Consider the following 24353-nt stretch of genomic DNA (forward strand, 5'->3'; position numbering starts at 1 on the left):
TTACATATGAAAAAAGAAAACATTTAATCAAATTTCTTCTTAAATGAATTGCTGCAAACATCTGAATAAATAACTATTTTGGAGAAAGTAAATACCACACAGCATCTAACCGCCAACTCGCAAATCAGCTTCTGTGCCACAAAGGCCCCGCCCCTTCCCTTCCCTGACACGCCCCTCCAGTGAGGCCTAGCTCCGCCCGGTCACGCCCGTCGGTTGGCGCCCCGTCCCCCGTGTCTATTGGCCACGCCCTTTTCCCCTTATAGCTTCTTCTTCCTTTTCTACGGGGTCAACTTCCGGCGCGGAGTTTATCACGTGCCCGGATATAGGAAGTGTTGGGGGAACGGTCGCTTCCCGTTCAACGCTTTATTGAGGGGCGCATCCAAGTGACCCCCATCCGGTCTCCGTTTTGGAAGACCCGCCTCGGCACAGCCGGGCCCAGTCCTTGCGGTAAGCCTTCGGCCGCGGCTGCCCGGTATTCCCGGCGGGGGCGGACAGAAGAGCTGACAGACAGGCACCAGGGTCTAAGGCGGCTCCTCAATCCGGCTGCTGTCTCCACGCCTGGGGTCGGGCACCGCTCCCCCTGACCTTCCTTTCCCCGTTTGTCCTGGTAAGACGCAAAGGCTGGTCAGAGCATTCTCCAACCCCTCGTCCTCGGGTCTAGGAGAATGCGGAGCTGGGAGGGCAGTCCTCACGCGCCCCGTTACGGTTCCGCCCATCAGAACCAGATTTTATTTGTGCAAAATAACCCTGATCGTAAGCTCTTTGGCGTGAACCAGGAGAGGAGAGCGTGACAGTGCCTTCCTTATTCTCCAAGTTCACATCCCGGCCCCCCACCCCCCGCCAAATCTCTTAAGTGTTTTTCTCTATTTCCGTGCACAGTTTTATCTTCTGGATGGCAATGCTTCATGCACTAATATGTCTCAGCAGCATACAGGGCCCATCGCACACGGGCACTCACACTGACCAGCTATTTGTCACACAGTGTAGTGGTCCAACTGAGCTTAAGGAAATTCAACCAGTACAGAGTAAGCAGTGGCTGGCTGCCTTTGGTCAGACATGGGTTCTCAGACCTGGAAAATAATTTAAGAGGACCTCTAGGGATTTATTTACTGACTTTCAGAAAAGTACCGTAAAGACTGAAGAGTTAATCACTCGACTCTCAGGGTGTAAATGCCATGGAAGCACGCGGCTTCAGGTCTTCATAAACATATCTGTCATGTTGACTGCTATAACCTGGAATAGCGTCTGGCACCTAATAAGCATCAGTATTTGCTGAATGAGTGAAGAGTCACATAGTGCTTTTCATTATGCCTGACTCCTTTATGATGTATGCCCAATCCTGTCTTGTTTGCCAACAACACTCAGTTGTTGCTTGTAGCCAGAGAGGGAGTATGTGGTAAACGTTGGTCCCTATTATTCATTTGACCAGTTTTTACTATTCAGTTCTAATTACCTTAAGAGATATTTAAGTATCCACTAAACACAAAACTATGATGAATATCCCTCCCTTCTTTCTCTTTAAGAGAATTCTTGAGATACAGAAGCTTATGATTTAATGAGCCCATTAGACGGCAGATGCTTGATTTGTTTAGCTAATGCTGTAAGAGCTGTAGAAATTTAGAGGGGAGATCACTTTGGATTAAGATCTTCATTGAATCAACTTCATGTAAATCATGAAGTGTAATTAGGGTTTGGATAGGGCGGAGATGATCTTCCTTACATGGAAAGTACCAAAATAAAGATTTGACGTCAAAAATGAACAAGAGTGCTTGGAGTGCAATGTTTTGAGACCATTAGGAAAACGTTGAGTAAGAGTGTGATGTGATACAAACTGTCTTTTAAAATTATCTTGTCGTTCAGGGTTGTGGGACCTTGCGAAGAGATAACCAGATTTTGTAGAGTTAAGTAAAGTTGATGTGAACCTGGGTTAGTATATTTGCAGTGGGAAAAGAAAGGAATAAATTACATGTGGATGGGGGGAAATCGCAGAATGTGGTAGCAGATTTCATGTTGACAAGGGAATAGGGAAGCAAATATGGTGGATTTTGAACCTGGACATTTGCTTATAGATATGAAAATTAGAAAAGGGGAATCTTGGAGGAGCTATACTGTCATGTTAGTTAATTTAGGCATTTATTAAATGCCTACTTTGCCAAGTTCTAGAAATACAAAGATGATTAAGACATGGTCCTACTTTTAATAGGAGATAAAATACAGCTAGCTAGAAAATACAGTTCATAAATGCCATATTATCAGAGTAGAAGGGAAATATTAGAGAGGTAGAAATTACTCTTTGCGCGGGGTGGTGGCAGGGAGGGGGCTGCTTTGCAGAAGAGATGACATTTTTGCACAATCTTGAGGGATGAATTATAATTTCCTAGGGAGAAGAGAATTCTAGGAAAAGAAAATTGCTTAAACAAAAGCCCAGAGATGGAAAAGTAAACTGGCCAGTGCCAATGTGGCTTGGGTTTAGGAAGAAATATAACGTAGTGTCTGGGCCCTACAACATATTAAGGGATTAGCAGCATGGACACTCTATAATAGGCAAAAAGGAGGATAGGTTGCGTGAAGGTGTGGAGAGATGGAGAAGCGAGCAATTGGGGAAAATTGCATTTCATGGCTTTTATATTCTCTGCAAGGTAGGTTGTTAAGTCATTTGCAGAGAGGGAGGAGGCTAACCTCTAGAGCTGGGAACTGAAGGAGAGTAATAAGGATTTGCAACAATAGTCATGGGGAATGGGTAAAGGAATCATCAAATGAGGGATTAATTGCTGAGCAGCATTGAAAGTCTATCTTTCACTGGATGTAGACATTTGTAATGCACGCAATGAGCATGGATATGAAAGCGGCATCTGGTAGTCCAAGAGAAGTGAAGAAAAGAATATAGTTTATGGAGATTGATAAAAACAACATCAACTGGTCTACAAACAGGGTGAAATAATTGTAGGGGATAGTTTAGGTATAGGGAAATGAGCACTGTCTCCAGGCTAGGTTGGAAAAGAAGTAAACTTGGAGAGGCCAGATTAAGAGAACAGAAAGGAGGGCAGTGTCAGAAGACTAGAGGCTGAGATGAAGTGGAAGTGGGAAGATGTGAATTTTATGAGAAAAGCAATTTTTGAAATTGGAGCAGAGATAGAAGTTTTACAGATTGAGTAAAATATTGGAAAGACCTGGTTTACAAAGTAGTCATTGTGCTATAAAAATGCACTGTAAATCATTTATTTAAAAATCATAATTTCTTCATTTTCCAATAGAAAGAAATAGTGTTTTAGAAGTTAGTGTCCTAGGCAAGCTCACATGTATGAAATACTACACATTTGCATTGAAAAAATAGTAATATATATCCACACAAATATGTATATGAAAAATAAAATAGAGATTAAAAATTATTTTAACTTAAGTTGATGTTTGAAAAGATGCTGAGTTAGGTAAGAAAAAGGAGATAAGTGGAAACCTATTTTTATAACAATTTTATTGAGATTACATATGATAAAATTCACCCTTTTCAGTTATATAATGTAGCGATTTTTGGCATATTCACAAGGTTGTACAACCATCATTACTATCTAGTTGAAAAGCATTGTCATCACCCCAAAAAAGAAACTCCATACCCATTAGCAGTCAATCCTCCTTTCTACCTTCCTCTCTAGCTCCTGAAAACCACTTATATTTCTGTATCTATGGATTTTCCTATTCTGGATATTTCATATAAATGGAATCATACAATATGTGGTCTTTTGTTTGCTTAGCATAATCTTATCAAGATTCATCAATACTGTAGCATGTTTCGTTACTTCATTTCCTTTTTTTTTTTTTTTTTTGTAACCGAATAATCCATTGTGTGACTCTTCCACATTTTACTTATATATCATTTGATGGACATTTCTGTTATTTCCATTTTTTGGCCATTGCAAATAGTGCTACCATGAACATTCATGTACAAATTTTTGTGTGGACTTATGTTTTCAGTTCTCCTGGGAGTGGAATTGTTGGATTGTAGGGTAGCCCATGTTTAACTTTATGAGGAGCCACTAAGCTGTTTTCCAAAGTGGCTGCACCATTTTACAATCCCTCCAGCAACGTACAAGAGTTCTGTTTCCTCTCATCTTCACCAACACTTGTTATTTTCTATCATTTTTATTTTAACCACCCTTGTGGGTATAAAGTGGTTGACACCTCATTGTGGTTTTGATTTGCATTTCCTAGTGGCCAGTGATGTTAAGCATGTTTTCATGTGTTTATTGTCCATTTGTGTATCTTTGGAAAAATGTCTATTCAGGTATTTTATTCAATTTTTAATTGGGTTATTTGTCTTTTTATTGTTGAGTTGTAAGTGTTCTTTACATAGAAAACTGTATTTAAAGATTGAGCAGGGAGTTGAAGATTTTTTTCTTCAAAAAGGGGTGTGTGTGTGTATACTTGGTGAGCATTTCCAAACATTTTAGAGTTTGATAACACTGGTTCTCTAATTTTATTTCCAAACTTCCAGCTTTATATTTTTGTGATATAGGTGTATTCATATAGTAAATCGTTTTTCCTAGGCTTGTTAACCAAAAATCATTTTCAAATCATAAATTCAGAAGTATAAGGTGGAATGATGTTGAGAGTGAGCTTAATATCTATACTCCAAATTTTTCAGCTGAGAAAAGATGACAGCGATCAAGCATGCGTTACAAAGAGACATTTTTACACCAAATGATGAACGTCTGCTGAGCATTGTGAATGTCTGCAAAGCAGGAAAAAAGAAAAAGAACTGTTTTTTATGTGCCACAGGTGGGTATTTAGTAAGAAAGAGTACTTGTTTTGTATCCTTTTGTTATTTAGGAGATATTTCCTTTTGTTTTGAATATCCCAGTTGGCTCTATAATTGAACAAACTGTTGGGTCAACAAATTCCCACTTGGCTTTGACAGGCTGTTAATTGTTGCCAATCTGGTGGCAGTGAAATAGTATCTCATTGTGGTTTTAAATTGTATTTCCCTATAATGATGAGATTGAGCATCTTTTCATGAATTTCTTGGTCATTTCATTCTCTTGTCTATGAAATTTACCTGTTTAAGCCTTTTACTCACTTTTCTATTGTGTTGCTTGTCCTTTTACTGATTTGTACAAGTTCTTTCTATAATCTTTCTACAGTCTTTTGTTGGTTGTATGCATCCCAGGTAGTGGCTTGTCTTTTCACTTTTTATGATGCCTTTTAATGAAATTTATAATTTAAACTAAATGAAATTAATTAATCCTTTATGGCTTTCCCTTTTGGTGTCTTAAAGATCCTTCCCAGATATCTTTTGTACAGTCATAAAAATATTTTCCTAAATTCTAAAAGTTTTATAATTTTGCCTTTTACATTTTAGTCTTAGTTCACCTGTGTCGACATCTGTCGTGGTGTGTGTGAGCATTTCTGGTTATCATCTTATATCTTATTTTTATTTTGTTTTTGTTCTTTATTCCACCTAAACTTTAGAAACAACTTGTCAAGTTTCAGACTTTGTTGGGATTTTGATTGGAATTGTTTTGAACCTATAGTTCAATTTGGAGAGAACTTACATTTTTATTGTATTGAATCTTTTGTGTCGATGAACATGGTACGGTTCTCTGTTTAGGTGTTTTATAACTTTTATGAGTTTCATCATTTTCTCTAAAGGTTTGGCATGTATATTGTTGGATTTATTCCTGGGTATTGATTTATTCTTAGATTTTATTTGATAGTCATGAAAGCTCTTTTTAACATTAATACATTTTAAAATCATATATTGTTAGAATTCTACAATGAATTGTTGGTGTTTTATGTGGATATCTATCAATCTTGCCAAACTTTCTTATTAATTCCAATTATTTATAGACTCTTTGAAGGTAGTGATATTTTTCTTCCTTCCTTTATAGTTTTTATATCTTTTATTTATTTTTGTTGGTTTAGTTTCCTAGTTAGGGCTATCCATCCAGGCTCCATCTCAAAGAGAATGACTTCATTTTTAAGCATGATATTTGGTAGAGGGTTTTTATAGCTGTCCTTTACAGTGTTAAGTAAGTTCCCTTCTATTCCTGATTTCTTCCAATTTTTTTAAAAAATCATGAATGGGTGTTGAATTTTATCAACTGCTTTTTATATCATTGATAGTATCATAAAATTTTCTCCCTTGTTAGTGTAGTGTATAATTGTACTTGGTTTTTCAAATGATAAATTGACTTTTTAGAATGACCTCACTCAATCATAATGTATCTGTATTAGGCCATTCTTGCATTACTATAAAGAAATTATTAGGCCAGGAGTAGTGGCTCATTCCTGTAATTCCAGCATTTAGGGAAGCTGAGGTGGGCAGATGGCTGGAGCCCAGGAGTTTAAGACTAGCCTGGGCAATATAGTAAGACCTTTATATGTCAATATATTGTTGCTCTTTGAAATGCTATTTTGCTCTTTCAAGCCTCGCAGACTTTACATATGTCAATCATTCTTTAGATTTTTACCTCATACTTTTCTTTAAAACTGGTCTGAATTAATGTGTTATTAATATATCATTCCTTTATTTCTCAAGGAGTCTACTCTGATCCTCTAGTCTGACTGAGATGCTTCTATTAGGATTCTGTGCTTTCCTCAGTCAAAGTCCTTGGTGCAAAGTATTACACCTCTTTTAGTATCAGCTACTAGGCACCTGAAAGCTATACTTGCAAGGAGCAAATGAAGAATGAGTGAAAGGAGTAATATTTCTAATAAAAGTGTGTGTTTTACTCAACAGTAACAACTGAACGCCCTGTGCAGGTTAAGGTGGTCAAAGTCAAGAAATCCGATAAGGGAGATTTCTACAAAAGGCAGATTGCATGGGCCCTTCGAGACCTTGCTGTGGTAGATGCCAAAGATGCTATCAAAGTAGGTTTTTCTCAGTTCTTTGACTTGTGTTCAGAAAGCATCTTTCATTTTATAACATGGTATTATGTATTCTAAGATGATCTAAAAACAATGTATATGTTTGTTTTCTTATTTTTTTGCTTTTTTAAAGCTATAATTATGTTTGTGCACAAGCTACATAAACTAGAGCAAAATAACCTTGACTGTATACATTTCTGTGTTTAGATTAAGTATAATTTGTATAAAATCTATACATAGTATGGATTGTAAAGTGGTGTGTCATGAGTCTTTTTGCTTGTTTGTTTTTTTAGTCAAAATCATGTAACCAAAGTAATCCTTCCTTAGTCTTCATGAGTAAACATAGAATCACCAGCTGGGGCAGCCAGACTGGCCTTTCGAGGCCACCATGGCTTTGATGTTTGTGGATCAACAAAAAAACAGAAGTGATAGTGGGTTACATACCTTATTTTAAGGAATGTAAATAATAAGATCTATAAAGATATAAATCTTACACTTTATACATAAACCACACTCAAACTCCAAGAAAGTTGAATAATGTGATAATCACATTAAAGGACCACCTATATTCCTGACAGTTCAAGGCTTTTCACAGCAATACCCTTTTTTCAAAGCAATCAAGTAGGCCTCCTCTGATTAAATTAGGTGCTTCCTCCCCCCTCACCCTCTCTCACTCTGCCCTTCATCTTTCTCTGCAGCCCTAACACACCTACAGAGCACCAGGGAATACTTTGTACCACAACTGCTTGTACTGTCGGTGGGACTAATATAATAGCAAGGCTTAACACTAGTGAAACTACAGGCGCTCTTTAGCTCTACAAATCTCATACATTTACTAAAAAGGCATAAAGTAAAAACAAAAACAAAAAAATTGCCTATGTAAAGCAATCTGGTAAAATAAAATTCTGATTTTACCCTTACTTTGGTACAGACCTCCAAGGATCAAAACTCTGGACAAAATGACAGGTAGTTGAGTTGGGTGCAGAAAAATGAAGTAAGAACAATTTGAGGAGAGCCCTCTATATCTGTATAATTCAGATTTCTTCCAAATGTAAATCATGCCTTTTCTTTAAATATTCTAGGCTTACTGGCCCTTTGCTTTATCCCTAAGGAGCACTCAATGCTTAGAAAAATGTGAAATGTATAAACAGGATTTGACAGAAATTTAGAAAGATGGAGATTGGAAAGAAAATTATAATGGGATGTTTAAAAAACAATTTAGTCCAGGCATGGTGGCTCACGCCTGTAATCCTGACACTTTGGGAGGCTGAGGCTAGTGGATTGCCTGAGCTCAGGAGTTCAGGACCAGCCTGGGTAACACGATGAAACCCTGTCTCTACTAAAATACAAAAAATTAGCCGGGTGTGGCAGCATGCGCCTGTAGTCCCAGCTACTTGGGAGGCTGAGGCAGGAGAATTGCTTGGACCTGGGAGGCTGAGGTTGCAGTGAGCCGAGATCGTGCCACTGCACTCCAGCCTGGGCAACAGAGCGAGACTCCATCTCCACAAAAAAAAAAAAAAAAAAAAAGCACACTTTAATAAGTAATTTTTATTACCATGGGGAGGGATCAAGAGTGGAAACTTTTCTGGTTGGTTTCTGTTTAAGACAAAACACCTTAAGAGCTTTTAAAAACTGCACCTTTATTAAGAACCATTTTTCCCTTCAGTAGTTTTGCACTTCATAACCCTGTTGACTTGCATAATTCAGTAACATTGCTGAATGCTTGTTTGAATGCATTCTCACAACTGACGCCTCTTGCCAACTTGCTTAATGGATTTTTTTTTTCATTTTATGTACGCACCTTGGTGTGTGTACACTATATATGGATATAAAACATAAAATTTTTATACATAACTTAACATTAGCCATTTTGTATCACACATTGATTTGTGTGAGTGTTGCCACTAGCGCACTCAGCTTCTTTTATGGTATTATGGGAAATATTCCCAGGGAAGAGATTATTTCCCATCAAGTTTCATATTAGTTGCCAATATTCCTATTGTATTTTTTTTAAGTAATAATGCAATTACCTTTTCATTGTAAATGCAGGTTTTAAATTTTTGATGCTTTAATTCTGTTTATTAAACTATACGTTGAACTAATTAGTAGTTCCATGCTGCTGTAATATGATTGTTGTACCAAAGGTCAAATCCTGATTCCTAAGAGATTCCAATTCTTCACAGTAAAAATCTGATTTAACTTCCCTTATTTTAATATGTTTATATTTCCCCCAAATAACACTTTAAATGAATCAAATATATTATTATTCTTTTATCCTGTGGAACATTAAGAATATTTTAGCCTATTTTTTAATTCCTTGGATGTGAAGTATACATCCATAAGTTTGTTTGTTTGCTTGTTTGTTTTGAGACAGGGTCTCACTCTGCCACCCAGGCTGGAGTGCAGTGGCGCAATCTTGGCTCACTGCAGCCTCCACCTTCCATGCTCAAGCCATCCTCCCACCTCAGCTTCCCAAGTAGCTGGGACTACAGGTACATGCCACTACACCTGGCTAATTTTTGTGTTTTTTGTAGAGAAGGGCTTTGCCATGTTGCCCAGGCTGGTCTCAAATTCCTGGGTTCAAGCAATCTACCCACCTCGGCCTCCCAAAGTGCTAGGATTACAGGTGTGAGCCACCAAGCCCAACCTGGTTTTTTATATAATAGTCAAGTAGTTCTGTTCATTCAAGGGAGAAATATTAGCCTGGCGTGGATTATTGCTGTAATGTGGCTTAAGAGACTTGTGGAAAGTATAGTGTAATTCTCTCAGATTGGTTGAGCTTCTTTGTCACATGAAAGAACTTTCAGCCAGGAACAGGGCTCATGCCTGTAATGCCAGCACTTTGGGAGGCCGAAGCAGGAGGATCAACTGGGTAACATGGGGAGATCTTGTCTCTACACAAAAATTTTAAAAATTAGGCATGCTGGTATGTGTCTATGGGCCCAGCTACTCAGGAGGCTGAGGCGGGAGGTTTGCCTGAGCCCAGGAGGTCGAGGCTGCAGTGAACCATGACTGCACCACTGCATTATAGCCTTGGCAACAAAGTGAGACCCTGTCTCAAAAAAATAAACTTTAAGACCAGCAGCACTTTTAGCTTTTGAGATATCTTTGATCATTCCTTATTTTCTAAATAGTAAATAATTAGGAGCAATCTCTGCTTTTCACCTCACTTGTTCTTAGAAAGTACACCAGGATATACACTGCATTTTTCTCAAGTTTTATGCTTAGAAAATATAGTCCTTATTAGGGAGTTAATGTCTAATTACGGTTTTGAATAGTAGTACATTATTAAAGAAAATTTATAACTAAAACTCAGTAGGCAATTTAAAAAGAAAAATTAGATCCATGTCAAAGCTAAAGACCATTGTAGTCTTACTGATGAGGAAGCTAAGCCACAAAGCCATTAATACATCCTATACTTCTACTCATAGACCTAAAGGGCATAGGAAGAAAATGACCACAACAGTATGTTGTTTTTTCATCCAGCTTCTATGGGGTGGTAAACTTTTTGCTATAAATTGAATTCTCCAAACCCTTTTCTTCCAGTTGCTTAGCTGATTTTTAATACCCTTTATTTTCCAAAAACAGCAGAAATTCCTTTTTTACATTAACAATGTAAAAGGATGTGATCAAAAATAATATCTTTTGTGTATTTTTATTTTAGGAAAATCCTGAATTTGATTTACACTTCGAAAAAATATATAAATGGGTTGCCAGCAGCACTGCTGAAAAGAATGCATTTATTTCATGCATTTGGAAATTGAATCAGCGATATCTCCGGAAGAAAATTGATTTTGTCAATGTTAGCTCACAGCTTTTGGAAGGTAAAGTTAAATAAAAATGTATATGTAAAAATCAATTATATCTTTAAGTGAATATATAATTTGACATCATTCAAGTTAATTAAAATACTGAATTATCTTATTGTAAAAGAACTTTAAAATAATTTCTCTTATTGCAGAAATTATGCTTTATTGTAGAATATTAATACATTATGATAAATAAATAAAAACCACTTATTCTTCAGCGATAACTACCATTAGCACTTTGTTAGATATTCGTCTACTCTTTTTCCTGTGCATAAACACCTTTTTCAGATAAAGAAATTTACATTACATTTTTTAACGTACTTTTCCATGTATGCATCATGAACATTTTTCATGTTACTGAATACTTACCCCAACATTATTTTCAGTGGCACCACAGTATTTCATTATATGGATATACCATGTTATTTAACTAATCATTTATTTTTAATTTTCCAATCGTTGCTTCTTTTAAACAGCTCTGGGACAAATATCCTTGTAGCAGTATTTTTGTACAGAGGGTAGATGTAGTGGTTAAGAACATAGCTCTGGAGTCAGACTTCTTGGGTTCAAATCCTGGCTTTGCCATTAACTAGCTATATGACTTTGCATTGATATTTACTCTCTGTGTTTCGGTTTCCCTTATCTCAGAACTAGAGATAATAATAGTATCTACCTCATAGGCTTGTTATGAGGATTAAATTACTTAATATATGAACATAGTAAGAACAGTGCCAGGTACATAGTGCTCAGTAAATATTAGCTATTATTATGTTACCAGTATAAAATCCTTAGACATGAAGTTTATTAGAATATTTTTGATCAGTATATTTTCAGGAATGTTACTGTGCATCGTTTTGTGTTATAAGACAAAAACTCTGCCGTTAATTAGTGAAAATATACAATGAGATTTTCTCTACTTTTAAAATTTTTTTCCTAAAGATATAAACATTGTAAGATAGCACTTAGCAATTAGTGAGCCTGCTGCTGATTTTAGGCTTGATGCTTGGCACTGGCAGAGACAAGTCACATCTGTCAGGCACCAGTAGTGCTGGTCTTATGTAGGAATCCCCAGGGTTGCCATCTCACCTGCACTAGTCCCCAACATCTTGATAATTGAGTGTGTTGAGGGAATGACCTTCAAGAAATTTATGGTAACTTTTCATGCCTTGAATTGTGGTTTAATTTGCTTTGAATGGCTTTTATTTTTTTTTACCATTTCAGGGTTGAACATTCTGATGAGTCAGTGATTCAGTGATTCACAAGCTTGCTGTTCTGTCTTCAAATATTATGCATTTCCAGATGTTATTTATTGTGTAAGATGATTTGAAACCAGTATATTTTAGGACAATCATATAGAAAAATACATAACCTACCTGGATCTGTCTCATTAAGAAATATTACCAAAATCAGTGAGAAGAGTAGTACTGTTTTTGAAAATGAAATGTCTAACATTAAAAAAAAAAGGTATTTAATTTTTTAGGCCATAAAACAAGAGTATAGACATGTTCGTGTTTGCAAACATTAACCGTAATTGAGATTGATTTTAAGAATGCTGAGAAGATCCTTAAGGATCTCATTTTGAAAATCACTTGCTATACATCAATAACTCTTGCTTTGGTTTAGTGGAGTTCAGGGAGTAGTTTTATTAATGTCTACAAACTTGTTTTATGAGCCTTGAAATCACAGCCTTTAATTCCCATTAAAAAAAAAATGTTTCTAAGTTTTGGGTAATGTTAGAAAAGAAATAAAAAATTATTACCACCCCCATTTAAGAGCTCAATAGTTAAGTAAGACTGTTTTGATTATAAATGCTAGCAGTGGCAACTTGGTAGTTTTTATTGTTGACAATTGAATATGAAAGTTAAATAATGGGGCTCCTCAGCAGAATAAGATTTGTAAAAGAGGACTTTTCAGCAGTTGAAGTAGAGTGAAGCTTTTATTTGGCTGCCTTTTTCATTCTTTTACTTGCAACCAGCTTTAAAAAAAAAAGTCTTTGACTTGAATCCTTAAATGCCAGCTTGAACTGTTATTTTGTGTGATTTTTTACTTGCCTCAATCTTGTCCTTTCTTACCGTGTTTTGTGACTAATCCTTTGTGAGGGAGTGTCTGGGTGAAGCTTTCAGGCCTTGAGTAATATAACTAGACTAAGTGCATGAGTCACAACTGACCTAAATATAATCCCCAGGAAATGATTAGTTTCCCAGGTTTCTCCTCTAAGGATTAGTTAGTACTATTTCTTACAAGACTAAGAGAAAATAGAAAGATAAATATATTTGTAGTCACTATCAGAAAGTGAGTAAGAAGAATGAACACTGCAAATTTAGCTTCTTATGAATCTTTCCACTTTGTAGTTGATTTGGCTGTCTTTTGAACTTTAATTTAACATGAAGTTCAAATGAGATATGGGTAGTATTTTAAAATTTAAGCCTGTTTACTTTTCTACCCAGCTAATATTCTTTGCTTACTTTCCTCTGCTTTTTTCATACCTTTTTACTCTCCAGAACTGCCTAAAGTTACAGAAGGTGCGTAACACCTTTTCTTTTTCTATTCCATATGTTTTTATTAGTTGCCATTGTTGTATACCGTTGGTTGTATATTTTATGAAATTATGTACTGGGACAAATTTATTTTAAAAATCTACATAGTAATAAAATTAATGATAGTGTTTATTATTGGTTTTCAAAGGACATATCATTAGAAAATACTTCTGAAGCAGTTAATTATAATCATGTAAAGTATTTGTTTAAGTCTACTTGTTTAAGGACCTGTACAGAATGATTTGGGCAGTCCCTGCCCCCTAGTGGCTAATAAGCGGTCACACATGACAGTGGAACTTTTTCCGCAATGAACTAAATGGACTCATTGAAAGTACAAGGAGTTTGGTAATATCTCTCTAAGAAACTTATATACTGAAATCTGTAATTGCCTGTACCAAAAGTTTTAGTCTTCTTTTTTTTATGGGATGTTATCTAAATCTGCCTAATTTATTACCATTCTTAAGAGTAAATCTTGTGTTACTTCAAATTAGCTGGTTTTTGTTCTGGGACAAATTAACGTATTTCAGGTCATGCTGAATGTAAATATTCATTTTCCTATAAAATAATGAATACTAAAAGCATCCAGAGTTTGTAATTTAAATCATGCCCCATTAAGTCTGTGAAATTGCCAACTTTATTTAGAGTGGTAAAATAACATCTTAGGAGTTAAAAATTATTTCTTTCATTTTACCTCTCCTAACCTCAAGCTTTATATACAGGGTTCACATGCTAGTGTATTTCCTCCAAAAAAAAAAAATGAACTGAAACATCTAGAAAGCATTTCAAATTTGACCTCTTGGTCTTTTGTTATAAAGCTTGAAGCCTGTTTAACTTTTTATAATTTCAAACAGCCATGTTGTTGTTGCTCTTACATTAGAGTTATTGAGAAAGCTTCTCTAACTTATCTTTAGAAATGTTATCAATGCCTGTGAAATTTTTTTAAACAAAGAAATGAAAAATTCCGTTAATATTCTAGTGACCAAAATAAATTATGGATTATAGATGCATTTTTCATTTTAATTAAAAATTATTTGGCAAAAATATACATACCGAAGATGAAAGTAACAAAAGTAACAGAAGAAAAATTTCACCTGGGAATAAAAGGAAAGAAAATTGTTTTTGTGTGTACTGAATTCATGGTCATTGTTTTGTTAGAGCAACAGCCACATCAGGTACGAAAAAATGTTTAGGTTTGTTTCCACCAGTTTTTGTGTTTTGTTTTTACATTTTAGCTTAATTGTATTTTGGGAAATTGTGGTGAAAGCCTGTTTTAACACTTGTAAGTTAGTGCATTACACTGCATGCTTTTTATTTATTTTTTAAGACTTTATTTCATTAACATATGAAATTTATAAAAATAAAGTTTGATTTTTTCATATGGTTTGAATCATTCTTTCCTCTTTTTCAGCTGCTAAATGTGACCTGTGTTTATAACTATACCTAGCTATATGTATTATGTTATAGTCTTTTCTACTTTTTTGACTATTTTACTTTGAATTTTTACGCTCTTTAAGAATCTGTTCCAAGTGGAGAAAATCAGAGTGTGACAGGAGGTGATGAAGAAGCAGTAGATGAATACCAAGAGTTAAATGCAAGAGAAGAACAGGATATTGAAATAATGATGGAAGGCTGTGAATATGCAATCTCGAATGCAGAAGCCTTTGCAGAAAAATTGTCCAGAGAGCTGCAGGTGCTAGATGGGGTAAGACTTTCTTGAAATCTATGAATAAGTGATGTATAGTGGATTGAGAAGGCTAATGATGTTCATACTGTGCTACCTCAGCATTTAAGCCTTTATAGTGTGTTATTGCCATCTTTATCTATAAGCACGTTACCAGCTACCATCAGTCTTTTACTGTTCTTGTTCAAAAGATGAACTATTCCTATTAAGCCAATGAAGACAGTTGGCTGAGATGCTGGATTTGGAGAGGTTCTTGATATGAGGTGATGAAGTAAAACGTAGGCCAGAGAACATCTTGGGAGTTGATTCACTCAGCCTCTGAAACATGTCGGAATAGTTCAGTGCCAAAGAATAGCATTTGTGTGTGTGTGTGTGTGGTTTGAAAAAAATAGGGATGAAGTATGAAAAGAGAAATGTGGCTAAAATATGTGAATCATTTACCAAAGAAGAGTGGAGTGAGTGTGGTGAAAACAGGAGAGCCAGAGAAAGAGATCTGTGACTTCTCTGCTGGAATGTTTTAGAATAGAGCTTTTTGTTTTGTATGCAGTTTTTGAGTGTAATTCAAATGCACAGCACCTGCTGGGTGCAGTGATTCACAGCTGTAATCTCAACACTTTGGGAGTCTGAGGTGAGCAGATCACCTGAGGTCAGGAATTCGAGACGAGCCTGGCCAACATGGCAAAACCCCATCTCTACTTAAAAAAAAAAAAAAATTAGCCAGACGTGGTGGCATGCTGCTGTGGTCCCAGCTACTCGGGAGGCTAAGACACAAGAATCGCTTGAACCTGGAGGACAGAGGTTGCCGTGAACTGAGATCGTGCCACTGCACTCCAGCCTGGGTGACAGAGTAACACTGTCTAAAACAAAACAAAACAGAACAAAACAAAAAAATCAAATGCACAGCATCTCTTATGCTAGAATAGTCTAAAATCATTTGGGTTTGTTCCGGTTTTAAGAAAAGGTAAGCATTTAAGAAATCCCTCAGAGGATAAGGAACATTTTAAAGATTTAAATTTTAGTGTTATATACATGAAAGGTACAGAAGTTATGGGGTCTGAGTCAGGCCCAGAGAGATTATATAAATAGTCCAAGCTTACAAGTTTACAGAGCTCACTGAAAGCAAAGCCTAGAAATGATTTTAAGATGTTAAGAAAGAAATTATCCTGGGCCGATTCAAATGCCAGCTCTGTTACTTAAGAGATGTCAGTGTGTCAGTGGCTTCTGAGCCCTGCTGACTCTTAAAGTTGTATTGCACTTATATTTTATTTACTGTGAATAGTGTATAAATAACGTGTGAAACCACAGCATCAGCTGTACAATGATATTCTTTAAATTTCTGGTCCAGGTTTTTCATCATACCATGTTACTTGCCTTTTTAATATGGCTTAGTGATTTATATTTTTTGTTCTAATTAATATTGTATATATGTTCCAAGTCAGCATATTGCTTTGCAGTTTAATTTTGAATTTGGCAGTTTCCTTATTTCAGGGAATTCAGAATCAATAGTTAGAATCATTTAGAAAATAGTGATAAGGGGATGATGGTTTGTTACTGCTTTGCCTGGGGAAGAAGAAAAACAGAGTTGCAAATGAAAGAGAAAAGAAAAAAGATGATAGAAGGAGCTATCTATCAGCCATATGCTCTTCTACGTCCTGTTACTAGTTCCCTTCATACTACAGTTATAAATTAGTTTCATGTATCCTTCGGAGTCTGGTATACCACCGCTGCTTTCTCAACTAAGATATCACATAGGTGATTATGCTTTTATTTAGTGTTTCACATAGATGTTAAGAAAATTTCTAGCTGGTAGAATTGGAGGAAATGTTAGAGATAACATGGCCTAATGCCTCCTAAATGTATAGAAATAAGAATGTGCCATTACTGATGATACATTCTGGCACTGTACTTGTGCATTCTGGAACCTTACTTGTGCAGTCTGTGGAAATATAAAATCCTAAGGCATGTGTATCAATTTAACATTGATAAAGAGGCAAGTGTACCTGCATGAAATACTGTGTAAAACATGGAAGAACATAAAGTGATAAACTAAAGTAGATGTGTAGGTATATATCAATTTTTGTTACTCTACTTTAAAGGAAATTTAGCAACATTTCACCTTTATTCTTTTACACACTTAAGTAACATGAAATGTTGTGTTTTTTGTTTGCTTGTTTTGGTCTTTAACTTTGTAGGCTAACATCCAGTCAATCATGGCATCTGAAAAACAAGTCAACATCTTGATGAAATTGCTAGATGAGGCTCTAAAGGAAGTAGATCAGATTGAATTGAAACTGAGCAGTTATGAGGAAATGCTCCAAAGTGTAAAAGAACAAATGGATCAGATCTCTGAAAGCAACCACCTAATTCATCTTAGTAACACTAATAATGTAAAACTCCTATCTGAGATAGAGTTCCTTGTGGTAAGTATGATCATAAATTACCAACAACAACAACAACAAAAAACTAGTGATGATACATAAAATCCATTTGTAAACGTTTTCTAATTTCCTTATGAGAACAGGATTTAAATTAATTCCAAAGACCTAATGATAGGATTGAGTAGCATCTTGCCTGTAAATTTCCCAGAATTACACATGCAAATGGTATGTTTGCATATATTCTAGAACCACATGGACTTGGCCAAAGGTCATATAAAGGCCCTTCAGGAAGGAGATCTTGCTTCTTCCAGAGGCATTGAGGCCTGCACCAATGCTGCTGATGCCCTTCTGCAGTGCATGAATGTAGCTCTTCGACCAGGTATGTTCATTAGAAATGACAAAAATGTGACCAAGAATCTGAGACTAAGCCTGTAACTTGTTATAAAGATTTTGACAAGAAATACATGAGACAAGTGGTTTAGGGTTACATTATTAGCTATTCAAGTTTCACTGATTTCCCACTTATTTCTATTGATACTATGAACTTTTTTACTTCAGTTCCTCCTTCTAGTTGACCTCAATGACTACAGTCAACACCAGGATCTTTATTTAGTACTATCCACAGAACCCAGCAGAAAGTAGGTGCTTGGTTAGACCAGAGAGCGTAAGGTTTTTCTAGGCAGTGATTTCAAAACTTGAGTGTCCGTCAGAATCCCTAGAGGTCTTGTTAAAAACATAGATTGCCTGGCCCCAGCCCCAGATTCAGCAGATCTGGGCTGAGGCTTTAGAATCCACATTTCTAACAGTTCCCAGGCGATGGTGAGGCAAGACCACACTTTGAGAACCACTGTGCAGTCCCATTTTTCTCCTGCTTAACTTTTATCAGGTAAATGAATACACCCATACAACTTAGGGGTTATTCAAAACTTTAGGTATGTTTAATGTTCCATTAAACATCAAGGAAATCTTTTTACCCATTAAACTGGTCACAAAATGTCATTCTGTATCAGGCCATGACATGCTTCTGGCAGTCAAACAGCAACAGCAGCGATTCAGTGATTTGCGAGAGCTTTTTGCCCGGAGACTGGCGAGTCACCTCAACAATGTTTTTGTTCAACAGGTAATTTTATTTTATTATTAAGAAGAGCATGTTCCTATAGCTTATTTATGTATTATCTTAACCTTACATTTCCACAAAAAGGTTAATATGTTTAATTGGGGTTGCAGTCAATTCCTTCACATATTTGATTTTAATATTTTGAAATAGGTGCCTCTTTGCTCATAGATGTATTTTGGGCCTCAGCTGCCTCTTTCAGTAGACAGTCCAGTTCCCTTCAGCTGATGCTCTCTGATTCTAGAAATCAAATAACTGTGCATATTAATTGCATATACTACTTAGATATTTTTACTTATAAAAGTAAGTCCAAACTTGTTAGATGTTTACTATTGGACCTGTTTTGTTTTTCAATATTTTGAGGTGAGACTTAGGACTTGATTCAGTGTCTTAAATGTTTTGTAAGTTCTATGTACTTAGAACATAGTATGCTTGTTAAGAAAATGAGTATAGCTCAACCATAAATTTCAGTTGATCTAATCTTCATATAAATGCTTTGCCTATATTTTTATATGGAGAAGGATGTTATAATTAAGAGTGTGGTAATAACATTGTTATTAATAATATTAAGAGTACCTTTGGGGGATTTGAATAAAAGCCATTTTAATATCTAATGTAATAAATTAGGTTTCTTATTTTTTCATCTCTTTTAAAAGTCCCTTTTATTTTATTAGAGTTACTGAATGGAAAAAAATTGGGGGGATATCTTGTTCATCAAGAAATACTGCCTGAAAACAGTGAATTTTTACTTTATTTTCACTTTGCAATATTCTAAAACAATTGTATTTACTATATTTTATTTCCAATTAGTTTACTCAGGCCCTCCTTCAACTCTATAACAGGTCCTACTTTCTTTCGGTTCCTGTGAGTACATCAAATTTGGCTCAAGCTTCTCTGATTCTGTTTTGTTTTGTTTTTTTTTTCTATAGAGTTTGCTAAACTTAACAGCAGCAGAATCTTTACAGATTATAACTTACTGATTTAAGCTACTTGTTAACCACATTCGTAGCCAGTTTTTAATGTCCCATAGTAGAGACTATTTGGGCCAAAAAGGCATTTAATCTCATTCTGCTTGCTTTTCTTTCTGTCATTTTTTCAACTCACTTCATTTATTTAGTAATAAATAGTAGTATTACTCTTCATTTAGTAATAATAGTAATATTACTCCTTCATTTATTTAGTATTGCCAGGTGGTTGAGGTACATACCAGACATTGACTTGGGATAAATGAGAGACCAGTCCTGTCCTCAGGTAGTTCACAGTCTAGGGAAGGGAGACAAACAAATAATATACTCAAGAGGGATAAATGTTACAGTGGTGAGACTGTGGGAGCATAAAGGAAGACCACCTAACTAAAAGCACAGTAAGGGGCAATCAGAGAAATTCCCTTAACATTCCACTTGACCTGAAAAGTGTCAAGAAAAAAGTAAGCTTAGATGTCACATAGGAACTACTAATTCGTGTTTTTCTTAGGTAATTACTACAATGACATCTATTCCTATACAGTTCCTTAGTTTGTAAAAATGACGCTGTTGACAATTATGTTATCCACATTTGTAGATAGTATTGAAAATATCAGCCAATAAACAATAGTCTTTTCTGTACCCTTAACTGTTTGTTGTAACCTGCAGTTATTTATGATTTTGCTTCTTGCCTTGTAAACTAATGGCTTCGTTTAAAATGAATGCTTCCCGTTTCTGAAAAGCTAATATGTGTTATTACATGTGAATGATGCATGTTAAATACCAGAATGCTGTGACAACCTAGGATGTGCCAAAAAAGGTGGAAGAAGATATCCCACGCATAAGAAAGAGATTTTCTTAGTGTTGCATTCAGTGCATCAGGTCACCTAGCAAAATTGTTGAGAAACATGGGTATGTCTATTCCTGGTAGGGGCACAAGCTGGGAAAGTTGATTAAAATAATATGGCACACCTCTTTGGCAATCACAAAATTTTCATTGTATGCTTATTATGTACTCACTGTCTACCATATGTGAGAATAAGAAATAGTTCGTACCCTCAAGATGCTTGTAAGAAGGAGTTAAAACTAATGTACTTACTCTTTGTAAGGAGTTAAGACTAATATACATTAGCAATGTGTGTAATATATTGCTAATTGTAGAACTGTGGACTGTAAGTGCTAAAAAGGTTTAATCAAAAGTGAGTTTATTGAGAATTTAAGGAGTCAGATATGAAAGGAATCGCAGATAAGGTAGGACTTGAACTGAGTCCATGCAATACAGTTTATAGCAAATGTATAGTTACAATATTTACAAATATTATACGGAAGAATCCAGTGAAAAAATCTGTTCACAATATAACAGTAATTTCAAAGCACTGATTCTCAGTCTTTTTAAAATTCACAAATTAGTAAAACTAAAAGAAATAAAATTTGGAGATTGACCAAATCACCAATTGTTTTATTTTACCAAATAAAGACCTTGAAAAAGAAATACTATTATCCACTTTCATTATCTTTTTGTTTTAAAATGACATTTTGGCACTAAAAGAATAAGAATTTCCTTTCAGATTTTAAAAATTAATACGTTTACCTTTATGAAGGACTCACTTCTTTCATTGTACTTTTTCTTATTGCTATAGGCCAGGAAAAACATCTTGCATTTGGGAATCACTGATTCAGAGCATGCTATCTGTGATGCAGCTTTCCTATTAATACTTCTGTGTTATCTATACTTTAGTGAAACTTGAAGTGTATTTTAATATAATACTCACTGTAATATAGTATGAGAGTAATGTTACATAAAGATTAGTTAGCTTCTTTTAGATCTTTCAGATCTTACACACTCAACTTCCATTGAAATTATAGGCTCTTGCCCATAATTTTTACATTTACTGGGAATTTGTGTATCTAGAAAGATCAGGTATGAAAATTTGGCCAGTTACACTAATTAGGATTATGATATTGAAAACAGACAGTCAAATTAAGGTTAATGAAATTCAGGAAATATTTGCATAAAGAATATGTCATTTAAAAAATGGTTTTGGTTGTTTCTTGAAAGATTTATTTTGATAACTACTCTCTTTGCCTTTTGTTTCCCCCTTTGGTTCTACAGAGACCTCATGATTTTATCTACTTTTGCCTTTAGCAACATGATGAGACTCATTATGCACATAAATTAGAGAAAATGAAAATGAACTGAAATGCACTGAACTAAAAGTACAACCAGGAAAAAAACCGAAGTTGTGGAACTTTTTACCATATGCTTAAGTTTAGAAATTTTTCTTTCAACATACATATACAGAAACAAGCTATAATAAAATAAAACTTGTATTGTAGACCACCAATATTCAATTTCTTTTACAAAATTGTTTCCTTAAGCATATGTCACATTTTTGTAAACATGGATTGATGATCTCTGGTTAAAAGCTTAGAAAGACTTGTGATTAAGATTCATTTTTGTGAGGTTTGTTCAAACTTTGCTCAGATTTTTAAGAAAACAAGAATAAGTATGTCATAACGGAAAGAAAGAATTCCAAATCTTGAAAATTTATTCAAACTTTGACCCCAATGTATCATTTCTTTTAAAAAGTCACTACAGCAAAGTGCTTAAGAGTGCAGACACTAGAGCCAAACTTCCTGGGTTCCAAATCCTGACTCTCCTACCTCCTCGCTGGGTTACCTTGAACAAGTTAATTGACATTTGTGCCTGAGTAAACAGCAGTAGAAGAACATAGACAATAATTTTGAGTCTTGAATCATTGAGAAAAAATAATGAGGAAGATTGTTTTGGATAATGATACATTGTTACTAATAAAAACTATTTGCTAAACATTTGTATGATACAAGTCTGTCAAATATTCTTCCCTTTAATCAGCGTGACCAATTAAGGCACACGGTTTAGACCAGGCGCAGGGGCTCACACCTGGAATTCCAGCACTTCGGGAGGCTGAGGTGGGCGGATAACTTGAGCTCAAGAGTTTGAGGGCAACCTGGGCAACATAGTGAGACCCCATCTCTATTAATGAAAATAAAGATAAATTTTTAAAAAATAAAACAATTTGGAGACATTTGTAGACCTAAAACTATAATATCTATATCCGCCTAGTATCTAATACATGTGATGCTGTAGAATCCTGATTATCCTTCTGACATGTTGGTTAAAAAACATTTCTGTAATAGAATGTTTATATTGACCTTTGGCAACATAGAAATAGATAATAGTCCAATGGTAATACCTGTGTATTTTACTTAATATTATTAATTTTGTTCATCTTTATTGTTAGCCTTTGCAGAAAAGATGTGGTGGCCCAGGCATTCTAAATATATAGAATTGTTCCATTCTTCAACACTTTAGCTCTTAGTCCTCCTTGATTCTTTTGAAAGATGTGATTGTTTTATATTCAGGTAGCCACCCATAAAAGAACATCCACACAGGTTCACGCTTTGTTATCCAGAATTCTTGGGGTTAGGTGGGTTTTTAGAATTTTTCAGATTTTAGAAAAGCAATACAGTATATATACTGTATATTATATAATCACTCTAAGCACATGTTTTTGCAACAAAAATATGAATAGTCACTCTAAACACTATAAATAGGCCCCTGTCAGTTCAGGTCACGTTTTACCATGAAAATTGTTCTGGTGCCAAGCTTAGTCTGAGTTTTCAGAGCTTTTTGGATGTCAGAATTACAGAAAGGGATTATGGACCTATTAATACACCTCGTGTGTAACATCTGTGGTAGCTATGAACTTCTGTTGCCCCGTGTTTTAGTTCTTGTTATTTTGAACTGGTCAGTCTCGTTTTGTGATATTTTTCTGCCATCTCTAGTTCAGTTTCCCAAGTTAACCTAAGTAGATATCAGTAAGATGAATCTGAGAAGTATATTGGTTGTTTTCTACCATTTTATATGTAATTTCTGTATAATGGGTCCTTCTTTTTTTCTTTTTAATTTCCATTTCAAATTGGGGATGTATTCTCACATGAAGAAAATTTTCCAAGAGACTGATTTGAAAATGTTTATGAAGAAGGAACATGGATAATGATGTGGGTTTTTGTACTTGGCATGTCTTACACTTCCGTCTTTCTTTCTCAGTTACCAGGGAACTGCTCATTCCTCTAGGCCAGAAATGATTATTTCTGAATACTCTGTATTTAAAAGAAATTTTTTAAAAATTCATAACCACTAGGTTATTTTGTGTATATAGTAAAGTATATAAATTAGGTGAAAGAAATTCCTTTCAACTTAAAAGAATTTAAATTCTTTAAATTCAGGATGCTTATTAAGCTAATGTATACCAATGAGTATAATACACATTCATAATTTGCTTTAGGTAACCTTACCAGGAAATGAGTTAACTAGTTCCAAAACTCCAGCAGTCTGTGTAATTTTAATAAAATTTTCACAAAATGCTGACAAATAACTTCTGACTATTTAGGCAAATTAGGTTGAGTGAAAATTACATCAAATAAATCTGTCTTGTTTTGCCTTTTGCTTGTTGTAGGGAAATTGTATTTTCAATTTGAATCTGCTCCAAGACAGAAGTAAGACTCAGATGACCAAGGTTCCAATTCCAAGCTCTAAGACTTTATAGTCTACGTTTTTTTAATCTGTTGTTTTAAATATTATAAACTCTAATGGGAATACCATAAGTATAGACTGTTTTGAATGATTTTTCTATTTGTGTTTCTTAATTCAAGCTATATCAAGAAGGTCATTTGCTTGGTAAATTGTGAAATATGGTATGAGAGAGAGAAGCTTCATTAAAACGTTCCATCTTCATTCCTTTAGAAGACGGAATGAGTAGTTGATTTATCAGAGTGCCATTCTTGCGTGTTTATGATTATCTTGTGGTAATGTTCATTTGATAGACACAGGATATAAAAGTTGTCTAAGTATTTGGTTTTTATTTTTCTGTATTCTTAATTATTTTTATTTTTCTATGTCTTATTGGTTTGGCTTGGCCACATTTTGGTCATTGTTTAGACTTTTTATTGTAACAATATGTCTTTG

The 24353-nt window shown here is 35.0% G+C and overlaps 1 protein-coding gene across 4 annotated transcripts in view; it reads left to right on the forward strand.

Annotated features, from left to right (window-relative positions):
* The first annotated feature begins 269 nt into the window (after window positions 1–269).
* Window positions 270–24353, forward strand: part of LOC105548478 (exocyst complex component 1) — a 59173-nt gene continuing 35089 nt past the window's right edge. For 2 of the 4 annotated variants that reach the window (XM_011992505.1, XM_011992506.1), the window contains exons 1-8: window positions 301–447; window positions 4640–4773; window positions 6734–6864; window positions 10526–10685; window positions 14722–14909; window positions 17081–17308; window positions 17513–17645; window positions 18277–18386. In XM_011992505.1, coding sequence (XP_011847895.1) covers window positions 4650–4773; window positions 6734–6864; window positions 10526–10685; window positions 14722–14909; window positions 17081–17308; window positions 17513–17645; window positions 18277–18386 — 1074 coding nt within the window. In that variant the 5' untranslated portion in view covers window positions 301–447; window positions 4640–4649. Of the gene's footprint in view, window positions 608–4639; window positions 4774–6733; window positions 6865–10525; window positions 10686–13171; window positions 13193–14721; window positions 14910–17080; window positions 17309–17512; window positions 17646–18276; window positions 18387–24353 lie in introns of all 4 variants that reach the window. The other 2 variants (XM_011992503.1, XM_011992504.1) reach the window with 2 other exon arrangements.

Source organism: Mandrillus leucophaeus, unplaced genomic scaffold (genome assembly GCF_000951045.1).
Source record: "Mandrillus leucophaeus isolate KB7577 unplaced genomic scaffold, Mleu.le_1.0 Scaffold412, whole genome shotgun sequence".
Classification (NCBI taxonomy): Eukaryota; Metazoa; Chordata; class Mammalia; order Primates; family Cercopithecidae; genus Mandrillus; species Mandrillus leucophaeus.